The sequence below is a fragment of the Argopecten irradians genome, chromosome 3 (genome assembly GCF_041381155.1).
Source record: "Argopecten irradians isolate NY chromosome 3, Ai_NY, whole genome shotgun sequence".
Lineage (NCBI taxonomy): Eukaryota > Metazoa > Mollusca > Bivalvia > Pectinida > Pectinidae > Argopecten > Argopecten irradians.
Window position 1 is genome coordinate 68,183,617 of NC_091136.1, and position 16,350 is coordinate 68,199,966.

Genomic DNA, 16,350 nt, shown 5'->3' on the forward strand with positions numbered 1-16,350 from the left:
GAATGAAGGGTTTAATACAGTAGTCCTAACATCACCAGCCTTTACAGGACACACTACCAGGAATGAAGGGTTTAATACAGTAGTCCTATCATCACCAGCCTTTACAGGACACACTACCAGGAATGAAGGGTTTAATACAGTAGTCCTATCATCACCAGCCTTTACAGGACACACTACCAGGAATGAAGGGTTTAATACAGTAGTCCTATTCATCACCAGCCTTTACAGGACACACTACCAGGAATGAAGGGTTTAATACAGTAGTCCTATCATCACCAGCCTTTACAGGACACACTACCAGGAATGAAGGGTTTAATACAGTAGTCCTATCATCACCAGCCTTTACAGGACACACTACCAGGAATGAAGGGTTTAATACAGTAGTCCCTATCATCGCCAGCCTTTACAGGACACACTACCAGGAATGAAGGGTTTAATACAGTAGTCCTAACATCACCAGCCTTTACAGGACACACTACCAGGAATGATGGGTTTAATACAGTAGTCCTAATCATCACCAGCCTTTACAGGACACACTACCAGGAATGAAGGGTTTAATACAGTAGTCCTATCATCACCAGCCTTTACAGGACACACTACCAGGAATGATGGGTTTAATACAGTAGTCCTATCATCACCAGCCTTTACAGGACACACTACCAGGAATGATGGGTTTAATACAGTAGTCCTAACATCACCAGCCTTTACAGGACACACTACCAGGAATGAAGGGTTTAATACAGTAGTCCTATCATCACCAGCCTTTACAGGACACACTACCAGGAATGAAGGGTTTAATACAGTAGTCCTAACATCACCAGCCTTTACAGGACACACTACCAGGAATGATGGGTTTAATACAGTAGTCCTAACATCACCAGCCTTTACAGGACACACTACCAGGAATGAATATGGGTTTAATACAGTAGTCCTAACATCACCAGCCTTTACAGGACACACTACCAGGAATGAAGGGTTTAATACAGTAGTCCTAACATCACCAGCCTTTACAGGACACACTACCAGGAATGATGGGTTTAATACAGTAGTCCTATATCATCACCAGCCTTTACAGGACACACTACCAGGAATGAAGGGTTTAATACAGTAGTCCTATCATCACCAGCCTTTACAGGACACACTACCAGGAATGAAGGGTTTAATACAGTAGTCCTAACATCACCAGCCTTTACAGGACACACTACCAGGAATGAAGGGTTTAATACAGTAGTCCTATCATCACCAGCCTTTACAGGACACACTACCAGGAATGAAGGGTTTAATACAGTAGTCCTAACATCACCAGCCTTTACAGGACACACTACCAGGAATGAAGGGTTTAATACAGTAGTCCTATCATCACCAGCCTTTACAGGACACACTACCAGGAATGATGGGTTTAATACAGTAGTCCTATCATCACCAGCCTTTACAGGACACACTACCAGGAATGAAGGGTTTAATACAGTAGTCCTAACATCACCAGCCTTTACAGGACACACTACCAGGAATGAAGGGTTTAATACAGTAGGTCCTATCATCGCCAGCCTTTACAGGACACACTACCAGGAATGAAGGGTTTAATACAGTAGTCCTAACATCACCAGCCTTTACAGGACACACTACCAGGAATGAAGGGTTTAATACAGTAGTCCTATCATCACCAGCCTTTACAGGACACACTACCAGGAATGAAGGGTTTAATACAGTAGTCCTATCATCACCAGCCTTTACAGGACACACTACCAGGAATGAAGGGTTTAATACACCAGGAATGATGGGTTTAATACAGTAGTCCTATCATCACCAGCCTTTACAGGACACACTACCAGGAATGATGGGTTTAATACAGTAGTCCTAACATCACCAGCCTTTACAGGACACACACTACCAGGAATGAAGGGTTTTAATACAGTAGTCCTAACATCACCAGCCTTTACAGGACACACTCCAGGAATGATGGGTTTAATACAGTAGTCCTAACATCACCAGCCTTTACAGGACACACTACCAGGAATGAAGGGTTTAATACAGTAGTCCTAACATCACCAGCCTTTACAGGACACACTACCAGGAATGATGGGTTTAATACAGTAGTCCTAACATCACCAGCCTTTACAGGACACACTACCAGGAATGATGGGTTTAATACAGTAGTCCTATCATCACCAGCCTTTACAGGACACACTACCAGGAATGAAGGGTTTAATACAGTAGTCCTATCATCACCAGCCTTTACAGGACACACTACCAGGAATGAAGGGTTTAATACAGTAGTCCTAATCATCACCAGCCTTTACAGGACACACTACCAGGAATGAAGGGTTTAATACAGTAGTCCTAACATCACCAGCCTTTACAGGACACACTACCAGGAATGAAGGGTTTAATACAGTAGTCCTATCATCACCAGCCTTTACAGGACACACTACCAGGAATGAAGGGTTTAATACAGTAGTCCTATCATCACCAGCCTTTACAGGACACACTACCAGGAATGATGGGTTTAATACAGTAGTCCTATCATCACCAGCCTTTACAGGACACACTACCAGGAATGATGGGTTTAATACAGTAGTCCTAACATCACCAGCCTTTACAGGACACACTACCAGGAATGAAGGGTTTAATACAGTAGTCCTAACATCACCAGCCTTTACAGGACACACTACCAGGAATGATGGGTTTAATACAGTAGTCCTAACATCACCAGCCTTTACAGGACACACTACCAGGAATGATGGGTTTAATACAGTAGTCCTAACATCACCAGCCTTTACAGGACACACTACCAGGAATGATGGGTTTAATACAGTAGTCCTATCATCACCAGCCTTTACAGGACACACTACCAGGAATGATGGGTTTAATACAGTAGTCCTATCATCACCAGCCTTTACAGGACACACTACCAGGAATGATGGGTTTAATACAGTAGTCCTAATCATCACCAGCCTTTACAGGACACACTACCAGGAATGATGGGTTTAATACAGTAGTCCTATCATCACCAGCCTTTACAGGACACACTACCAGGAATGAAGGGTTTAATACAGTAGTCCTAACATCACCAGCCTTTACAGGACACACTACCAGGAATGAAGGGTTTAATACAGTAGTCCTAACATCACCAGCCTTTACAGGACACACTACCAGGAATGATGGGTTTAATACAGTAGTCCTAACATCACCAGCCTTTACAGGACACAGGAACAGGTTTAATACACCAGGAATGATGGGTTTAATACAGTAGTCCTAACATCACCAGCCTTTACAGGACACACTACCAGGAATGATGGGTTTAATACAGTAGTCCTAACATCACCAGCCTTTACAGGACACACTACCAGGAATGATGGGTTTAATACAGTAGTCCTATCATCACCAGCCTTTACAGGACACACTACCAGGAATGAAGGGTTTAATACAGTAGTCCTATCCTTTACAGGACACACTTCCAGGAATGATGGGTTTAATACAGTAGTCCTAACATCACCAGCCTTTACAGGACACACTACCAGGAATGATGGGTTTAATACAATGTACACTGTATATAATCATGAATGACAGTTCATTATTCCAGCAAACATGTACCGCCATACAAGCTCTTCACTACAGACAGTAGGGCCACTTTTACAACTTTAACTGGATATCAAATGACCAACTCTGTATTGCTCCACAGACAGCATTAGCAAATAGCACATATACATACTTATATCAAAGAAAGAAGTTTCATTGGGTCAAATACTGGAAAAGTGAGGACAAGAAAGGAATAAATTCCACTTGTAGTGGAAACAATATTTTGTACAGGTGATTTGTTATAAAGCAATTACCAGAAAAAAAGGGAATTTAAAGATAACAGATGTATTGATTAGGAATTGTATTGCTACTATACCACCATAGCTAGTCAGGTACCACAATGTAGAGTACCCGATGTGGAGTACCTGTACACAAATAGCAGGTATAGTCAGGTACCACGATGTAGAGTACCCGATGTGGAGTACCTGTACACAAATAGCAGGTATAGTCAGGTACCACGATGTAGAGTACCCGATGTGGAGTACCTGTACAGAAATAGCAGGTATAGTCAGGTACCACAATGTAGAGTACCCGATGTGGAGTACCTGTACAGAAATAGCAGGTATAGGAGATTTCAGAAAAGATGGCGATGACGTCACACAAAGGTACATCCGGGCGCTCAAAGGTACAACTCTGTATATCTACACATAAACATAGTGGGAACACAGCCGCTTGCGATGATTGTTTTACATCCTATTGTAATAAATAGTGCGACAATCCGAGAACTATTGCGTTATTTTAATTATAAAAAGGGTAAATAAATATATTTAACAAAAAACATTTAGATATAAACATCTGGTATTCATATATTTTACTCTGTTTATACTCCATTTTCGACCGCCCACGAGTAAAAACACGGTCGACATTAGACATACGTGTGACATTGACAGAAGTTACAAAATTATCAGAAACTACATATTAAATTCCAAGTTTTCCCAAATAATATAATGACATTTTAATAATCGATTACTGTTTTCTAAGTTTAACTTGGTAAAACATCTTACGATGTGTGATTATGACTAAATTAAAATTTGCCTTCGTAGATTAGCCCAAGCGCACGGCAGCCATTACGTACAGTACTGCCGAGATCCCGAATTTCGTCATTTTTCAGAGTCACAAAATTATATATTCTGGTTAACTTTTTCGTCAGAAATTTTGGAATTTAGTTTATGACATTCAAATGAGTCATTTTATAGTTTCTTTTTATCATATTTTAAAACAAAACTTCGAGTATTTTAGGATTCTCGATGCCGTGCGCAATGTGTCCTGGTCGGCATTTCTAGTAATACGATCTAGCTATGTTGTAATTCATAAATCTAAATGTAGTCTATCTAACATGCATTCAAATTACTTAAAAGTAATATCACCTCAATTTGGCATTTCACATAACGGCACATGGAATAAAAGTGACTAAAAATTAAAAAATAAACTCATGAAATTGAACGATTTCACTATTTTATTTTTCGAGATATCGGCAGCAATACTGTACGTGTACGTACACATACATCTTCATTTATGTGTAACCGTGGTTTATACCATTTTATTTAAAACCAGATATACATAGGAAATAACGAAAATATATATCTTTTACAAGTACTTATTGAGATATACGTTGGTAATTACGTATAAATATTATTAATTTCCCAACTATTGGCTGTTGACCGAGGTGATCTACCGGCGAAGCCATGCACGAGCGGCCGTGGTCTGACCAGGTGGTTCACATTTCGTTATATTTATATTAAATAGTGTTATGAACAGATTTTCCGTGTATTACAGAAATATGATACATTGAAATCAATTATTTATTCATAACTTTTTCACAACATGGATTTCTACGTGTGAACAAAAAGCGTGTACATGTGACGGCCCGGCACCGCTTCGCAAGCTGGCCTCAACACTAAATCTACACAAATATATTTAGCAATAAGAAATTGTAAATATAAATGTCTGTAACCTCTGAAACGATAAAAAACTATTTTAATGTCAGAATTTGCAAGTATGAAAGTGTATACTTTTGCCACAGTATCGATTTTGTGTAGCAGTGCTGTACGTATCTGTTATTGTTTTTATTAGTCGCCATATTGTGTTTGTACCTTTGAGGACCCGGATGTAAACTTTCTGTGACGTCACGCCATCTTTTCTGAAATCTCCTATAGTCAGGTACCACGATGTAGAGTACCCGATGTGGAGTACTTGTACACAAATAGCAGGTATAAGGCCGTAAAACTTTGATTTCTATAAACAGAACACCAGAAATAAAGATTATATAATCATAGATGAATATAGCCACATCTAACGCTAAGCTGCTATTACACAGTATCATTTAGTAGCCATTACCAAACTATTTGTCTGATCTAAAGTTCTGTTATAATCTTTTTTTTGTTGGTGATTTATCTTATTTTGTATACAATGTATTTGTATTTAAAGAATTCTGATTCTGCCATGCATGCCACTGTGTACAAAAATTAATATCGGCCCGTGTTGTAAATGTACATTACTCACAAGTCTTGACAAGGCTGCAGTGTTTTATAATGGATAATACATGTTTACATGTTCTACTTACATAATTTCTAATTAATTAGCCTCGCAGCATCATATATAACTTATTCTACATGTGATAAGACAGTTAATGACACTAGTGGAATCCGTAAATATCTATCTATCTAGTGATCAACATTTATATGTCATCTACAACAATATAACTAAGTAACAATACGTGGCCCTTACAATTGCTATCACAGGTGTAAGCAGAAAGTGTTTTTGTGGTCTTAGATAGGTTTTTAGTGTCTCCATATATAAGTTTGATCACAGTATCATACCCCCACTGACTGGCTGACAGATTTTAACTGTGCTACTAAACAACCACAAATGATTTTGAAATAACAATTAAAATATCATTTACAGAGGAAATACAACTTAAGTTACATGTAACTGCCCAGAAAAGTTTTTTAGACTATATATCATAGAGAATGTGCTGGCTACTTTCCAGGCCAGTTCTATTTGCCCAAGTAGGTTTACTCATTGATCGGAATACATCAAATACACATAGTAGTGGCCTTATCCTAAAACAGATAGATTGTCTCTAGCTCTCATCACACTAATCAATACCCATCATATACGCTCCTTAACAATAAAGTCAGCAGGGGACTCGTCCAATCAGGCAGTGAAATAAAACAGTTATATAATCACTCAAACTATTACAACAGATCTGATTTCTGGTGAGGGTTCCTGAAATATTCAGGGCCTTTTTTATTTCAAATTTCACAAATTTTGATTCTTGCTAATAATGCTGGTTACATTAGTAATATTAAATTAGTCAATTTTGTGTTTGAGAGGGGTCATTTTAACTTCCATAACAAAGTAAATAACATTGTTGCACACAAAATTTTCTTTGCTTATTTATATATATATAACATAATCCAGATACAGTGTATAGAACATTATACAGAATGTCTATTAGTCCAGAAGAGGAAATAATGATGGTATTTTAATACAGCTGTCAAACTATGTATCTACATCTGTTTTCCTTCAGTCTAACTATAGCTACCATGATCATCTACACAATGTCTGCTACCATGATCATCTACACAATGTCTGCTACCATGATCATCTACACAAATGTCTGCTACCATGATCATCTACACAATGTCAGCTACCATGATCATCTACACAATGTCAGCTACCATGATCATCTACACAAATGTCTGCTACCATGATCATCTACACAATGTCAGCTACCATGATCATCTACACAAATGTCTGCTACCATGATCATCTACACAATGTCAGCTACCATGATCATCTACACAATGTCAGCTACCATGATCATCTACACAAATGTCTGCTACCATGATCATCTACACAAATGTCTGCTACCATGATCATCTACACAATGTCTGCTACCATGATCATCTACACAATGTCTGCTACCATGATCATCTACACAAATGTCTGCTTCCATGATCATCTACACAAATGTCTGCTACCATGATCATCTACACAATGTCTGCTACCATGATCATCTACACAATGCCTGCTACCATGATCATCTACACAATGTCTGCTACCATGATCATCTACACAATGTCTGCTACCATGATCATCTACACCTTGATCATCTACACAATGTCTGCTACCATGATCATCTACACAATGCCTGCTACCATAATCATCTACACAATGCCTGCTACCATGATCATCTATTCAATATCTGCTACAATGATCATCTACACAAATGTCTGCTACCATGATCATCTACACAATGTCTGTTACCATTATCATCTACACAATGTCTGCTACCATGATCATCTACACAATGCCTGCTACCATGATCATCTACACAATGCCTGCTACCATGATCATCTATTCAATGTCTGCTACAATGATCATCTACACAATGTCAGCTACCATGATCATCTACACAAATGTCTGCTACCATGATCTTCTACACAATGCCTGCTACCATGATCATCTACACAAATGTCTGCTACCATGATCATCTACACAATGTCAGCTACCATGATCATCTACACAAATGTCTGCTACCATGATCATCTACACAATGTCAGCTACCATGATCATCTACACAATGTCTGCTACCATGATCATCTACACAAATGTCTGCTACCATGATCATCTACACAATGTCAGCTACCATGATCATCTACACAAATGTCTGCTACCATGATCATCTACACAATGGCTGCTACCATGATCATCTACACAATGCCTGCTACCATGATCATCTACACAATGTCTGCTACCATTATCATCTACACAATGCCTGCTACCATGATCATCTACACAATGTCTGCTACCATGATCATCTACACAATGCCTGCTACCATGATCATCTACACAATGTCTGCTACCATGATCATCTACACAATGCCTGCTACCATGATCATCTACACAATGTCTGCTACCATGATTATCTACACAATGCCTGCTACCATGATCATCTACACAATGTCTGCTACCATGATCATCTACACCTTGATCATCTACACAATGTCTGCTACCATTATCATCTACACAATGTCTGCTACCATGATCATCTACACAATGCCTGCTACCATGATCATCTACACAATGTCTGCTACCATGATTATCTACACAATGCCTGCTACCATGATCATCTACACAATGCCTGCTACCATGATCATCTACACAAATATCTGCTACCATGATCATCTACACAATGTCTGCTACCATGATTATCTACACAATGCCTGCTACCATGATCATCTACACAAATGTCTGCTACCATGATCATCTACACAATGTCTATCTGTCCTTGATGGTAATATTATTCTGTTTGTTTTGTCCTTGTGTTCATTCAATAACATTTATGGAATGTTATCCTCTATTTTCTCTGATATTGAGTTTTCTACCCAATTTACTATTTCTCTGAATTATTGTAGGTACTTATTTTAGAAGTTTATGTCATTAACATGATAATCTTTACTTATCAAATATCAAGCGTCGTAGTTGTGAGGGAAATTCTGCTTTCAAGGTAAAGCTGCAAGTGAAAATCAAAATGTTTTGACTTTAATTAACCTAGTTACAAAGAGCGAAGTAAATTGGTTTATGTCATGTGGGAAAACTATATGTAACTTCACTGAGAAGTGAAGGGCTACTTAATGGGAAGTGGAGGTGTACCATTAGTATAGATGGTCATTCTCGCCAGTGACACACTTTAACCTAATGGTAATATGTATACAGGGAATTAGTGTATTTACCCTGGGTATACATTGTCATATCTCACACTGGTTTTAAAGCTAAACATGCTTTATGTGAAATCTTAATGTTATGGTAAAAATGACCTTCATAGAACTTGACTAGTCAACATATACTATACCTGACCATCTTAAGAACTGTACTGGTATAACTTACCAAATATATTGTACAAAATACTCCAATAGAAAACCCATGATAAATCTTATTATAAACATAGCTATGAGATCGTGTTACAAGGGATGCGTTACAAGGGAAATTCAATGTTGGATGGATATCAAATCTGTCAGCAAACTAATAATGTTTCTTTCAAGATCTGTAATGAAATTTGAGGTAGCACTTTCATTTTGCTCCTTCTTACATTCTTTGTCAATTATTGTGAAAACAGAGTAGGTATTTAACTGAGCAAACTAAACATGAAATTCTTCATGCAGCAGATGGAAATTATAGTAAACTATTTTTATTGGAAAATGAATATTTTACAGGAAAAGTGCAGAATTTTAACCGCACCAATGTGATGTTTGACAGAAATTACAGCACTTTGTCTGGCTAAAACACATAAACCTAGCAGTCATGTCTGCCTGCATATTAATCCTCTTTACACTAAAACTCATGTATACAGGACATTAATAAATTATGATGATTGATATAGAGATTGAATGTAGTCAATGTAATTTACTTTTTATGATTGGAGTTCGTTCCAGACAGTTAAGATAAAATATTTTATTGTGATTAATTCCTACTTAAGCAGCATCAGGTGAGAAGAGAATCAAGAAAATTGATTGGTCAATTGTACAATTCTATGACAACGCCATAAGGCTGATATTTACATTTTATTATAGTTTACCTGAACAAATAAAAATCTGTGCTTCAATAAACTACAGCAACATAAGCCTCAGTCTTATAACGCATGGTGATGACTCAAGAATAGGCCATAGGGACTCAATACCTTATATAAAGGGCAGACAGGTAAGCCAGGTATACGTACACGTAGTTCTAAAGACTCATTAATGTATACACACTAGACTCGATTCATAAACACAACATTTAAAAGATGAATAAAAAGGGTGGTTTTCAAGAATCAGATCACAAGACACTAAAAACGTCACATATTTTACCCACTGGTGCACGCATTACAATATCAATGTATATGTTGATGTGCTGTTTATGTACAGAAAATGATAAATGTAGCCAGTCAAAATCACAGTACATTATATACCTATACAGGTAGTGTGTCCTATCTTATACATCTCACATCAAAACTAATCACCCACATTATGCCTAATACAGCAGTTTACAACAACAAATTACGACATCACTGATTATGCAGGATTCAGACAAGGTTGAAGAGACTGGATTGAGAACCTTCTAAACGTCTCATTTCTCTCCACATTTATCAGAAATAAGATAGATCACTGTAAACTTACATTCTGTAGGCCTTAACAGTTTCTGTCTCCATGACGAGAGGAAAGGTTTGCTCTAAAATCGCCTCTACGTCCTTAGGATCCAGCAGATAGCCACCATGACAGAATCAGAAATACAGGACATCCCAACCTGGTGCTTACCAAGGGGTAGCAAGTCCTGACAAGGTCAGAAAATACCACCAGTTGTTATCGACTACTGCTTCTTAGCCCTCACAAGTACAAAGGCAAATTTCCCTACTCTATACAAATACAAAGTTTGCCACTGTAGCTTTATTTAGTGGTGGTAAAAGAAATTTCCACGATAATATGTCACCTATATTGTAAATGGTCAGGACCCAGATTCTATAGCTAGTCACATATTATAATGCTCTCTACATAGCCAGATGCTGACTATTGATTTTTGTGTACCGACTATTGATCTGGGCTGCTGCAGTCAGGCAGCCTCTATACTTGGGTATGATGTCACCTGGTGAATATTTTATGTTCAGTATATACCGTAACATTTCACTCTCACATTCATTACGGGTCAACTATCGGGGTAATCAATGGTCAATAAAACTTATTGCTTGTCACTTATACTTTAGCAAGAAAAATTAATCTCAATAAATAAGAGAAATATATCACATTTTAAGGACCGCAGATAAGCATGGCAATAATTTCAAAACAGTCTGCCTGTAAAATATTTACTTCTCTACAAGCTATAACATTTGCAGAAAGCTAAGTGAAATAGAAATATCCTGAATGCTCCTTTGGTTCAAAACCTTTCACCAGAACCTTGGCAATTTGTACGTAAAGTATTTATACAATGTATCATTGTGAACCAATATAATCATTCTCTAGTTTTATTTGATATATATATATATTAAATCGTAGGTTGAGAACTGGCGATGGAAGGTTTTTCCCTGGGACAGCGCAATGCCTAGAACACTACATAGGACAAAAATGAATTCCAGTGCAGCGATATCAATAAAGTTCTGGAACACATTAAACAAAATGTACAGAACATGATGTAAGGCTGGTAGCCTGTTGCTGTTGGTGTAAAGGACAAGATGTAAGGCTGGTAGCCTGTTACTGTTGGTGTACAGGCTGGTAGCTTGTTACTGTTGGTGTACAGGCTGGTAGCTTGTTACTGTTGGTGTACAGGCTGGTAGCTTGTTACTGTTGGTGTACAGGCTGGTAGCTTGTTACTGTTGGTGTACAGGCTGGTAGCTTGTTACTGTTGGTGTACAGGCTGGTACTTGTTACTGATGGTGTACAGGCTGGTAGCTTGTTACTGTGTGTAGGTGTACAGGCTGGTACTTGTTACTGTTGGTGTACAGGCTGGTAGCTTGTTACTGTTGGTGTACAGGCTGGTAGCTTGTTACTGTTGGTGTACAGGACATGATGTAAGGCTGGTAGCTTGTTACTGTTGGTGTACAGGCTGGTAGCTTGTTACTGTTGGTGTACAGGCTGGTAGCTTGTTACTGTTGGTGTACAGGCTGGTAGCTTGTTACTGTTGGTGTACAGGCTGGTAGCTTGTTACTGTTGGTGTACAGGACATGATGTAAGGCTGGTAGCTTGTTACTGTTGGTGTACAGGCTGGTAGCTTGTTACTGTTGGTGTACAGGCTGGTAGCTTGTTACTGTTGGTGTACAGGCTGGTAGCTTGTTACTGTTGGTGTACAGGCTGGTAGCTTGTTACTGTTGGTGTACAGGCTGGTAGCTTGTTACTGTTGTTCAGGGTGTAAGGCTGGTAGCTTGTTACTGTTGGTGTACAGGCTGGTAGCTTGTTACTGTTGGTGTACAGGCTGGTAGCTTGTTACTGTTGGTGTACAGGCTGGTAGCTTGTTACTGTTGGTGTACAGGCTGGTAGCTTGTTACTGTTGGTGTACAGGCTGGACTTGTTATGTTGTGTACAGGCTGGTAGCTTGTTACTGTTGGTGTACAGGCATGATGTAGGCTGGTAGCTTGTTACTGTTGGTGTACAGGCTGGTAGCTTGTTACTGTTGGTGTACAGGCTGGTAGCTTGTTACTGTTGGTGTACAGGCTGGTAGCTTGTTACTGTTGGTGTACAGGCTGGTAGCTTGTTACTGTTGGTGTACAGGACATGATGTAAGGCTGGTAGCTTGTTACTGTTGGTGTACAGGCTGGTACTTGTTACTGTGGTGTACAGGCTGGTAGCTTGTTACTGTTGGTGTACAGGCTTGTTATGTTGGTGTACAGGCTGGTAGCTTGTTACTGTTGGTGTACAGGCTGGTAGCTTGTTACTGTTGGTGTACAGCTGGTAGCTTGTTACTGTTGGTGTACAGGCTGGTAGCTTGTTACTGTTGGTGTACAGGACATGATGTAAGGCTGGTAGCTTGTTACTGTTGGTGTACAGGACATGTGTAGCTTGTTACTGTGGTGTACAGCTGTAGCTTGTTACTGTTGGTGTACAGGCTGGTAGCTTGTTACTGTTGGTGTACAGGCTGGTAGCTTGTTACTGTTGGTGTACAGGACATGATGTAAGGCTGGTAGCTTGTTACTGTTGGTGTACAGGCTGGTAGCTTGTTACTGTTGGTGTACAGGCTGGTAGCTTGTTACTGTTGGTGTACAGGCTGGTAGCTTGTTACTGTTGGTGTACAGGACATGATGTAAGGCTGGTAGCTTGTTACTGTTGGTGTACAGGACATGATGTAAGGCTGGTAGCTTGTTACTGTTGGTGTACAGGCTGGTAGCTTGTTACTGTTGGTGTACAGGCTGGTAGCTTGTTACTGTTGGTGTACAGGCTGGTAGCTTGTTACTGTTGGTGTACAGGACATGATTAAGGCTGGTAGCTTGTTACTGTTGGTGTACAGGCTGGTAGCTTGTTACTGTTGGTGTACAGGCTGGTAGCTTGTTACTGTTGGTGTACAGGCTGGTAGCTTGTTACTGTTGGTGTACAGGCTGGTAGCTTGTTACTGTTGGTGTACAGGTGGTAGCTTGTTACTGTTGGTGTACAGGCTGGTAGCTTGTTACTGTTGGTGTACAGGCTGGTAGCTTGTTACTGTTGGTGTACAGGCTGGTAGCTTGTTACTGTTGGTGTACAGGCTGGATAGCTTGTTACTGTTGGTGTACAGGCTGGTAGCTTGTTACTGTTGGTGTACAGGCTGGTAGCTTGTTACTGTTGGTGTACAGGCTGGTAGCTTGTTACTGTTGGTGTACAGGCTGGTAGCTTGTTACTGTTGGTGTACAGGCTGGTAGCTTGTTACTGTTGGTGTACAGGCTGGTAGCTTGTTACTGTTGGTGTACAGGCTGGTAGCTTGTTACTGTTGGTGTACAGGCTGGTAGCTTGTTACTGTTGGTGTACAGGCTGGTAGCTTGTTACTGTTGGTGTACAGGACTGTGTAAGGCTTGTATTGTTACTGTTGGTGTACAGGCTGGTAGCTTGTTACTGTTGGTGTACAGGCTGGTAGCTTGTTACTGTTGGTGTACAGGCTGGTAGCTTGTTACTGTTGGTGTACAGGCTGGTAGCTTGTTACTGTTGGTGTACAGGCTGGTAGCTTGTTACTGTTGGTGTACAGGCTGTAGCTTGTTACTGTTGGTGTACAGGATATGATGTAAGGCTGGTAACTTGTTACTGTTGGTGTACAGGCTGGTAGCTTGTTACTGTTGGTGTACAGGCTGGTAGCTTGTTACTGTTGGTGTACAGGCTGGTAGCTTGTTACTGTTGGTGTACAGGACATGATGTAAGGCTGGTAGCTTGTTACTGTTGGTGTACAGGCTGGTAGCTTGTTACTGTTGGTGTACAGGCTGGTAGCTTGTTACTGTTGGTGTACAGGCTGGTAGCTTGTTACTGTTGGTGTACAGGCTGGTAGCTTGTTACTGTTGGTGTACAGGCTGGTAGCTTGTTACTGTTGGTGTACAGGCTGGTAGCTTGTTACTGTTGGTGTACAGGCATGTGTAAGGTGTAGTGTTACTGTTGGTGTACAGGCTGGTAGCTTGTTACTGTTGGTGTACAGGCTGGTAGCTTGTTACTGTTGGTGTACAGGCTGGTAGCTTGTTACTGTTGGTGTACAGGCTGGTAGCTTGTTACTGTTGGTGTACAGGCTGGTAGCTTGTTACTGTTGGTGTACAGGCTGGTAGCTTGTTACTGTTGGTGTACAGGACATGATGTAAGGCTGGTAGCTTGTTACTGTTGGTGTACAGGCTGGTAGCTTGTTACTGTTGGTGTACAGGCTGGTAGCTTGTTACTGTTGGTGTACAGGACATGATGTAAGGCTGGTAGCTTGTTACTGTTGGTGTACAGGCTGGTAGCTTGTTACTGTTGGTGTACAGGCTGGTAGCTTGTTACTGTTGGTGTACAGGACATGTGTAGGCTGGTAGCTTGTTACTGTTGGTGTACAGGCTGGTAGCTTGTTACTGTTGGTGTTGGTGTACAGGCTGGTAGCTTGTTACTGTTGGTGTACAGGCTGGTAGCTTGTTACTGTTGGTGTACAGGCTGGTAGCTTGTTACTGTTGGTGTACAGGCTGGTAGCTTGTTACTGTTGGTGTACAGGACATGATGTAAGGCTGGTAGCTTGTTACTGTTGGTGTACAGGCTGGTAGCTTGTTACTGTTGGTGTACAGGCTGGTAGCTTGTTACTGTTGGTGTACAGGCTGGTAGCTTGTTACTGTTGGTGTACAGGCTGGTAACTTGTTACTGTTGGTGTACAGGCTGGTAGCTTGTTACTGTTGGTGTACAGGGCTGTAGCTTGTTACTGTTGGTGTACAGGCTGGTAGCTTGTTACTGTTGGTGTACAGGCTGGTAGCTTGTTACTGTTGGTGTACAGGCTGGTAGCTTGTTACTGCTGGTGTACATGATGTAAGGCTGGTAGCTTGTTACTGTTGGTGTACAGGCTGGTAGCTTGTTACTGTTGGTGTACAGGCTGGTAGCTTGTTACTGTTGGTGTACAGGCTGGTAGCTTGTTACTGTTGGTGTACAGGCTGGTAGTTGTTACTTGTTACTGTTGGTGTACAGGCTGGTAGCTTGTTACTGTTGGTGTACAGGCTGGTAGCTTGTTACTGTTGGTGTACAGGCTGGTAGCTTGTTACTGTTGGTGTACATGAGTAAGGCTGGTAGCTTGTTACTGTTGGTGTACAGGCTGGTAGCTTGTTACTGTTGGTGTACAGGCTGGTAGCTTGTTACTGTTGGTGTACAGGCTGGTAGCTTGTTACTGTTGGTGTAGCTTTTCTGTTGGTGTAAGGCTGGTAGCTTGTTACTGTTGGTGTACAGGCTGGTAGCTTGTTACTGTTGGTGTACAGGCTGGTAGCTTGCTGTTACTGTTGGTGTACAGGCTGGTAGCTTGTTACTGTTGGTGTACAGGCTGGTAGCTTGTTACTGTTGGTGTACAGGCTGGTAGCTTGTTACTGTTGACGGGATGTACAGGCTGGTAGCTTGTTACTGTTGGTGTACAGGCTGGTAGCTTGTTACTGTTGGTGTACAGGCTGGTAGCTTGTTACTGTTGGTGTACAGGCTGGTAGCTTGTTACTGTTGGTGTACAGGCTGGTAGCTTGTTACTGTTGGTGTACAGGCTGGTAGCTTGTTACTGTTGGTGTACAGGCTGATGTAGGCTGGTTACTTGTTACTGTTGGTGTACAGGCTGGTGCTTGTTACTGTTGGTGTACAGGCTGGT

At 40.5% G+C, this 16,350-nt stretch overlaps 1 protein-coding gene across 22 annotated transcripts in view; it reads right to left on the reverse strand.

Moving 5' to 3' along the window:
- LOC138319416 (kinesin light chain-like) overlaps nucleotides 1–16,350 on the reverse strand; it is an 81,611-nt gene that overhangs the window by 45,665 nt on the left and 19,596 nt on the right. Inside the window, exon 3 of one of the 22 annotated variants that reach the window (XM_069262536.1) lies at nucleotides 10,743–10,896. The exons of the other annotated variants lie outside the window; for them this stretch is intronic. Coding sequence (XP_069118637.1) covers nucleotides 10,743–10,774 — 32 coding nt within the window. The 5' untranslated portion in view covers nucleotides 10,775–10,896. The remainder of the gene's footprint in view (nucleotides 1–10,742; nucleotides 10,897–16,350) is intronic. 22 annotated transcript variants of the gene reach the window in all.